Source organism: Rhinopithecus bieti, unplaced genomic scaffold (genome assembly GCF_001698545.2).
Source record: "Rhinopithecus bieti isolate Rb0 unplaced genomic scaffold, ASM169854v2 scaffold_67299, whole genome shotgun sequence".
In the NCBI taxonomy this organism is placed as follows: Eukaryota; Metazoa; Chordata; class Mammalia; order Primates; family Cercopithecidae; genus Rhinopithecus; species Rhinopithecus bieti.
The window spans coordinates 88282-96607 of NW_016825224.1; the positions used below are offsets into that span (position 1 = coordinate 88282).

Below are 8326 nucleotides of genomic sequence, written 5' to 3' on the forward strand. Positions count from 1 at the left end.
TTGCCAGTGTTTCTCAGCTTACTGTTGGCATTTTTGTTAATGCTGTCTTCTGAATTATCGATCTTTTCCTTTATACTTTCTTTCATTAGTCTTAACCATAGAAAGTTCTCTCCAACCCAGAGATTTAACATATATTGTGTTGCAGCTTTCAAAGGGGTTGCTTTTGAACATTTGATTCTTTTTATTCATTTTATAACAACAAAATATATGATTAAAAATATATGAAAAAATACATGATTAGTACATAATTGCATAATAAAATCTACATTTACTTCTCAAATGTGTCTGGGATTCATATTTAGTGTCATGGGAGAAAGGAAATTGGCCTTTTTTCCAATCAGGTAATGAAGTTCTCCCCAGCACCACAAATTGAACAGTTTATCTCTCCTCCACTCACTGTTGCAGCTGTCTCCTCTTGCATACTTCAAATTCAAAACCATTTGCACCAAAAGCATAGACTGGAAACTTGATACCTGAATTGAATATGATAATGCAACTCTGAAGGGAGAGGGGATGGTTGCCAGGCAGCAGGAGGGATAGCTGCAGCAAGGAGAGAATGTGAAAGAAAGGTGGAAAAAGCCTGTGTCAAACAAGTATTCTTTAAAGGCTGCATCCTTGTGTATGGCGCACAAGCCACTTGCTGCTATGACGTTTGGCTAATTATGTCTGTTGACCTTGCTTTCCTCACGTATCATCTCTATATAATAATAACACCAACCTCATAGGGTCCTGTGCACATGAGGGCTAACTCAAGTAAGGAACACAGACTTTGGGGTCAGTCAGTCCAGTGTCTTATCCTTGACTGTACCACTAAATAGCTACATGACCCTAAGTACGTTTTCTGACTTCCCGGCCTGTTTCATCATCTGAAATATGTGTCAATTAATAGTAATTAAATTAATAGCAAATTAGAAATAGAAAGTAATACTTATCTTGAGGGAGTTGCTATGAAAAGCTAATAATACGTTTTAAAGGTTTGGCACTGGGTGCCTGGCATGTAATAAGCTTGGAATAAATCGCACTTGCAGTGATTTTAATTTTGATTGCTATTGCAGAAGGATCAGGAAGGGAAAGAATATTCAGCAAAAGAGACTGAGAAGTAGGCACCAAAAAGATCTGGGAGAGGGAAACCGTGAGATGATGTCATGGAAACAAGGGAAAATAGTATCAAGAAGGAGGGAGATAATGCAAAAGGAGGTCATTCAAAGGCTGGTTTCTCCTGACAAGACAAAAGAGCAATTTTCATCTCTTAGCGACTAATGAGAATGAAGGGAGAAAGGAAAGGAAAAAACAATAATTATAAATGAAGGGTATTGAACACAAAATTTTCTAAAAGCCTTCTTTCACTTAACCCTGTGATCACTCCAAGTTTTCTGTCTTCCAATTGGGGAAAATACATACTTCTTGAATAAAGGAAAGCCAGTGTGACACAAAATGAAATAAAAAGTATCACTTTTGCATCATTTTGGTGAAGTAAAAATTTAGACAGTTTCAGGTTTACACAACAGAGGACAGGATGAGGGGAAAAGGAAAGGGGATGAATTACAGAGCAGGTTTTCAAAGTAATGATCTTGAACCTCCAAGCTAACTCCAGTGAAAAGGAGGGTGGGGGTAGATGTAGCATTTATTCCTCTTTTCACTCTACCTGGTTTCAGAAAGAAATCATGACAGCGTATCTAGGTAAATCATTCAATAGCATTTATAGATTGAATTTGAGAAAAGGTGAGCAGGAAGTGGAACTATATTCTAATCTTGGAGAGATGAGTGGGCAAATCCCCTCCAAGGATAGATTGCAGGAGACGTAGGAAGGAATAAGGGGCTGTAAGAGCCAGGTAGTGTTGGGGGACCCTGTGGCTTTGGGGGCTTGATGAAGCTGCCTCCTGCCTGGGTGGTGGGTTCCTCTTCGCCTGTGGTGAGATGGAGGTGGCTGCCAGGGGCCAGAGGTGCCCCAGATGGATGCAAAAAGTGGGTCTCTTGAACCTTTACTCCTGCTCAGTTCTCAGCTAAAAGGTCACAGGCAGAGGGGCCCTCCCAGTCTACTGGACATGAGCATTAAGGAGGCTGAGGCTTAAGGCCATCATGGAATGCGGAGGAGTGGAAGGTGATGATGGGCAGAGCACATGAGGCTTAGCCTCCATCTCCCCCCACCAAGAGGTGAGTGTGGCTCCAGGGAAGGGGAGTGGTGGTAAAGTGCAATTGTGAGAAGATGGATGGAGCAAGGGGGATAGGAATGAGATTGTGGGGATATGGATGAAGCAGGGGGATCTGAATGAGATTGTGGGGATATGGATGGAGCAGGGGGGATATGAATGAGATTGTGGGGATATGGATGGGGCAGGGGGGATCTGAATGAGATTGTGGGGATATGGATGAAGGAGGGGGGATCTGAATGAGACTGGGGATATGGATGGAGCGGGGGGATAGGAATGAGACTGAGGATACAGGTGGAGCAGGAAGGATCTGAATGAGACTATGAGGATATGCATGGAGTAGGGGGGATCTGAATGAGATTGTGGGGATATGGGTGGAACAGGGGGATAGGAATGAGACTGAGGATACAGATGGAGCAGGAAGGATCTGAATGAGATTGTGAGGATATGCATGGAGCAGGGGGGAACTGAATGGGATTGTGGGGATATGCATGGAGCAGGGGGGAACTGAATGGGATTGTGGGGATATGGATGGAGCAGGAGGGGTATGAATGAGACTGTGAGGACATGGATTGAGCAGAGGGGATAGGAATGTGATTGTAGGGATATGGATGGAGCAGGGTGATAGGAATGAGATTGTGGGGACATGGATGGAGCAGTGAGGATAGGAATGAGATTGTGGGGATATGGATGGAGCAGTGGGGATAGGAATGGGATTATGGGGATGTGGATGAAGCAAGGGAAAGGGACCAGGGAAGAGCAGAGTTGGGGGTGATTCTGGAAGGAGAGCACTCCAAGGCAGATTCTGGGCCTGGCAGCCCTGGGAAGGCTGCATTGGGCTCCTTGCAGTGTGTGGCTTCTACTCCTCCCTGGGGGCCTCAGCCTAGACCCTTTTGTCCCCCATCGGCCTGCTAGCCTAATTAAGAGTCCCAGCCTCCACTCCTCCTACCACATAGCCCAGGGTTCTGTGTGAAACCTGTGGGTCTGCAGTTTCTGCCAGGCCTCCTGTCCCTGTCACTGTAGATGGGAGCCCGCTAGCCTGGCCATCATACCCCTTCCCCTCTCCCCTGTCCTTCTGTCCTCCACCTACATAGCTCTGTGCTCCTTTCCCTGAGGTGCCAGCTCTGGCTGCTGCACACCCTGTCTCATCCGCCCAGGGGTCCCCTCTTTCCTCCCAGGCAAACTCCCTCAGGTCCTCAGGTCTGCATTCATTTCACTCCACTCCTTGCCTTAAATGAAATCATTCCTCACTGCACCTTGCCAGTCTTGACCTCTTCGTGAGGATAGGGACTACTGTACCTCCAAGAAACTTGGGACCCTTGGGGATAGAGGTCACATGTCATCTTTTATCACCCTCTAATCTGAGGTCAAGAGATGGGGCAGGAGTAGTTGTCCCTTCCCAATACAAACAGGAATGGAGCCTCTGGAATACCCATTTTCAATTTTTGTCCCTGCTGTTCCCCATCTGATGTCTCATGATATGTTCAAGAAGAAAACATTGGAACATCATTAACTCATGGGTGCAGGGGTTGGCTCTATGACCTAGGAGACAGGTCAGTTGTGTTAAGGGGTTGTATGGGAGATATTCAGTCCATTTCAGTTTCCTTTCTCCTTTCCTATAAATGAGGTTGATAAAAACCCATCCTCCTGGTATGACCCCCACTTATAGCTTCTATATTTAGTTTCATTTTCTTTATCTTTCTAAAAGTAACATCACACAGAGACATGAAATAAGATGTTTATATATATTCATTGACATAGAAGTCCACAGGATACATTATTTGGTAAAAAATACACAGTATAGAACAGCGCTTATATTTGATCACTCTTATCTATACATGTATCTATCTGGGTACCCAGGTACAGGGAGATATCTGGAAGGACATTCACCAAAGGGCTGACAATGGTTACAAAAGGGTGCTGAGTTTCAGGTAATTTGTACTTTAGTTTTGTATCTTCCTTTATTTTGAAGGTTTATTGAAAAGATGCTCCTATCATAAAAAGTAGAAAGTCATCAAAGAAATAGACACATGGAGAATAGACTCTTAAGCCAGCAGAGAAGGGACCAGGGACAGAGGTCACACCATTTCCCTCCACTGTGCTGGTATGCAAGACCTCTTCTCTTTCCCAAAGGAAAACTGCTTTGTGGATTCATGCAGTTAGAAACCCACCCTCCTCTCCTGTTATTCCCATTACTCTGAATACAGTTAAGAACTCATTTAGGGCTGGGTCTAGATCCTTACTGTGGCTCAAAAGCATCACTGTGTTCTCCAGGGACATCTTTTGACCTGTCCTCTGTATGTGTCAGCTCCTGCAGGGTGATGATCAGATTCTCAAAAACCTGGGCCTTGTTGCTCTCATTGTCACAGGTTTCTTCCGAGTGGCCCTCCTCACCACAATATGAACAGCAGATTGTGTATTTTTGCTTCCTGGCTCTACAAATATTCCCAGGACCATCATTCTTATACCCAGAACCACCACTGGTAGAAAGGGACTGAGCCCCAGAATTGTTGGGGGAATCAATAACCAGCACTGGATCCAGAGGTCTGGCTCTTCCTCTGAAGGGAGGGACACCTGTGGGTGTCAGTGGAGGGTCCAGAGACACCACCAGGATCACATCCTCATCGGAGTCATCAAGGGTATCATCTATTTTTATCACGTTGCAGTTACAGTTAGCACTGCCGATTGCTATTGGCTGGGCGCCCTGAAATGCCACAGGGCTGGCTGCCTTCTCCATTATTGGCCCAGACCTTTTCGGCCTCTTCCATTTAATAAAAGCATCATCCCCATCCTCTTCCTCCCTTATCATCTTGATTAACTCCAGGAAATTGGGAAGCCGCTCCTGCGCATTTGCATACATCCTGAGAAGATGCTTAATTTTAAGCCTGAAGCGCAGGTCCCTATTCAGCTCAGCGCCTAAAAGAAGCTGTTGCAAGCAAGTCTGGTTTGCATCTTTCTCAGCTAGGATGCCAGCCTGAATAGCACTCTGGAGCTGCAACTCTAAACGGATCACATAAAGGGAGGCTTTCTCCCCTTGTGCCTGCAGGGTGTTAACAAATTTACCATGGGCAGTCACACTGCTTTCAGACTCCCCAAACACCAATTTCATGGCCCGCAAGAAATCTGCTACACTTAGGTTGGGGTTGGCCGCCTGAAGCAAACCCATGACCTCCCGGGCAGGGCCCCTAAGTGTTTTCATCAAGCGCTTGAGTTTTTCCTCCTCAGACATACTCCAATCTGGCAGGACCCCATTGACTTGGATCAGCCAGTTTTCAAAGGTTTCTTTCCCCTGGGCTGGCACCACTCTCCCCGAGAACAACTTCATGTTTCTCTCTGCCATGTTGACCACTAAAGGACCAAGACTTCTCCCCAGAGACCTCAACATGGAATGGGCCCAAGGCGGCAAAGGTGCATTCTGCTGCCTGCTGTTACCCACACGCGCAATGATGCTAGCCATGACTGACGACGACAGGGTATCTGAATACAACAAGATACTCGCACTTTTTGGAAAAGCCTTATCTGCAGGATTCTCCAAAGCAACATTCATGGGCTGTGCCTGCCTTGTATTTCAGTAGGGATTCTAAGGAAAATAAAAACGGTTAATAAGATAGTGAGTGGGCTGTGGCGAAGCAGTCTGCAGTAGCATTCTCGATCTTCCTGAATAACGTTGTAGTGCATTTTATATCTGCCCAGTGCCTTAACAATACCCTGCAGGAGACTGGCAATTACAACATTCCAGAGCTAGCAGGTTTCCCTGGACTAGTAGGTAGTTTTTCAGAGCCACATCCATCCACTCCTGTCTGTACTCCAGGAGGGGCGACAACTGTTGCTTCTAATTCTAGATGACATAGTGTTTGGAGCTTATACTGGGCCCTCAAAACGGAACTCAATGGTTGTGGGTCACAGATTTATGGTAATAAGAAACCATTAACCTCATGGCCTCAGGTCTCAATCACATCCCCTTGTCAACGTTTACCCCGTTATTTCTCAGATTCTTACATGAACTCGGAAACTAGCGTTCACCTTTATTTTACGTGCAGCCTCTGCAACAGGTGCCTGCCGCGAGAAAATTAACCTCTGGGGTAGAGCCGACTTTTGTCCACTGGGGGTCGCATGTCCCAGTCCTCAGGGCCTCAAAGACTGTGACGCGAAGGAGGGAAAGGAAGGATTGGAAGCAGCTTCATCGGAAAACCTGATACCTCCCCTCCACCGGCTTCACTGTCGCCAAGCAGAAAATTCCCTCTCCCATCCTCTGAACGCAAGCCAAAGTGCCTCCTGCCCACCGCCCCCGCAACCCCGCCTTACATTTTCTCCGGGAGATCCTCGCCCTACCAGCTCTGCAATCCGCCGCTCAGAATCCAAGTTCGGATTTGGCTTTGATGACCTGCCAGGGAGAAAGAGACTGGAAGTTGGATAACCTCCCACCCCCATATTCCTTCCCAGGAAGAAAGGAGGAGATGCAAAAGGGGTTCAAGACAGCTTGCGATCGTCTCCTCCCGCCCCCTGCCACCTCCCCCAACACACCCCCCCCCCCCCCCCCCCACAAAACCCCCCCTCTCCCACAACACCCCACCCCGACGCCCGACAACACCCTCGATCTCCGACAACACCCCCACCCACCTTAATCCAGGCAAATCCTAAATCCTACCCAGTTGGCAGCATCCAGATGAACCACAACTCCTTCCTCAGCGCAACCAGGCCAAGGGAATGCTCCATCCCCTGCCTCGCAGTTACTGATTCTCCAAGCCCGGCGCCGCCCAGTCCTGGCGGGGCTTCCCCCACCCCTCTCCGCGCCAGGCAATCGCGCGCTCTTTCTTTACCTGCGCTCCACTGGTAGGCAGCATGTGCTCCCGCGTCGACAGCTCTGTTTCGCCTTCCGGTCCCCGTAGCTCTGCAGGGGAACATCTCTGGCGCCTCCTCGGCCGCTAAGCGACCCGGGGCTGCCAGACCTAGCGAGTGCTTCGCATGACCGCCCAGCAAGGGGTAGCCGAGTTGAGGCAGCACGGTTCCCAAGGCAGCCACGGCTGCGCCCACCCTCCAGTTCGGCCCTCCGGGCAGCAGCGGTTGCTTTCAGTCTCTGCCCATTGAGACAAAAGAGCGTGACGAGCCGGGCGACGCGGCCAATCAGCGGGGCGAGGGGGCGGCCTCCCCGCGCAGCCTCCGGCCCCGAAGCTACTGCTAGCAAGAAGGGGTGCGGGAGGGCGGGGCTGCGGCAGACAGGCGCGGGAGCCGGCACGGCGTCAAGTGCAGCTCGGACGCACGGACTGGGCCCATTTCCCTTTCATCCGTGAGTTTGCTGCTACCCCATCGCTTCCCTTCTCCCTATCCCCTTCCACCTCGGCTCTCCTCCCGGCTTTGAGACCGGATGCCTTAAACACGAGGTGGGACAGAAACCAAGTGAACAATGAGAGTTCCTCACCTTTGTATAGGCGGAAGGGGGGAAACAGCGTTTACTGAGTGCTTTTTGTGTGCAGAGGCGCCTGCATGGACATCTCCTTTCCTCTTCTCAGCAGCCCTGTGAAGGAGGTAGCAGCGTACCCATTTAACAGGAAAGGACTGAAGCACCCAGGCAGTACAGTTAGGAAGTGCAGAGCTAAGAGCTCACTCCCAAGTCAACATGTCTGACTTCAAAGACTGCCCCTTGCCAACACTCCTCTGTTCTGTCAGATTAAGGGATAGTGGAGAAAAACCAAGGCCAGGATGGGAGGACCAACTTGGGATTGCATAGAATTGGTGAGCAAGAACCGTTATCTCCATTTCACAGATGAAGAAACTGAGCCAGAGAGAGAGGTTACTCGTTTTGGCCTGTATCCTGCAGCAAATAAGTTACTAAGCACCTGTATGTTGCTCTCTAGATGCTAATTCTTTGCCCTGCAGCGCTGCCTGGAGAGTATTTTTGCACAGGTAGTCTCAAACCATCTCAACAGCAGTCTCAATGTGATGATAGTGCTGAGGGAGGGGGTGAGGAGGTAGTGGGAAGAGGGCTGAGGGAAGATGAAGGCAACCTTTATGGTGCCCATTGTACAGAAGAGGAAACTCTTTTTGACACTTTTCTTTCTTGTTTCTTTTTTTTATTATTAATTTTTTTTCTTTTCTTTTCTTTTTTCTTTTTTTTTTTTTTTTTTTTTTTGTGTGGGGGTGTGTATATTATCCAGACGTGGGATAGGAGTGAGAGT

General features: G+C 48.3%; 2 protein-coding genes across 5 annotated transcripts in view; one reads left to right on the forward strand and one right to left on the reverse strand.

The window, feature by feature from the left end:
- SLC25A53 (solute carrier family 25 member 53) overlaps positions 1-8326 on the forward strand; it is a 33806-nt gene that overhangs the window by 15859 nt on the left and 9621 nt on the right. Inside the window, exon 1 of one of the 2 annotated variants that reach the window (XM_017862946.1) lies at positions 7360-7437. The exons of the other annotated variant lie outside the window; for it this stretch is intronic. The gene's annotated coding sequence lies outside the window, so the exon portion shown is untranslated. Of the gene's footprint in view, positions 1-7359; positions 7438-8326 lie in introns of those variants that run through there. 2 annotated transcript variants of the gene reach the window in all.
- On the reverse strand, positions 3879-7695 carry ZCCHC18 (zinc finger CCHC-type containing 18). Of its 3 annotated transcripts, none has more exons than XM_017862944.1 (4): positions 7570-7695; positions 6971-7041; positions 6174-6534; positions 3879-5730 (listed from the first exon to the last, which is right to left on the reverse strand). In XM_017862944.1, the coding sequence occupies exon 4, from the start codon at positions 5695-5697 to the stop codon at positions 4390-4392; it is 1308 nt and encodes a 435-aa protein (XP_017718433.1). In that variant the 5' UTR covers positions 5698-5730; positions 6174-6534; positions 6971-7041; positions 7570-7695; the 3' UTR covers positions 3879-4389. The 3 variants fall into 3 exon arrangements, with proteins under 3 accessions (XP_017718433.1, XP_017718431.1, XP_017718430.1); XM_017862942.1 differs by lacking the exon at positions 7570-7695 and having other exon boundaries at positions 6174-6290; positions 6456-6534; positions 6971-7031; XM_017862941.1 differs by lacking the exon at positions 7570-7695 and having other exon boundaries at positions 3884-6290; positions 6483-6534; positions 6971-7031.

What these genes read in the sequence shown, in the direction of transcription:
- ZCCHC18 (XM_017862944.1), bottom strand. Translation starts at nt 5,697, where the DNA reads ATGAATGTTGCTTTGGAGAATCCTGCAGATAAGGCTTTTCCAAAAAGT.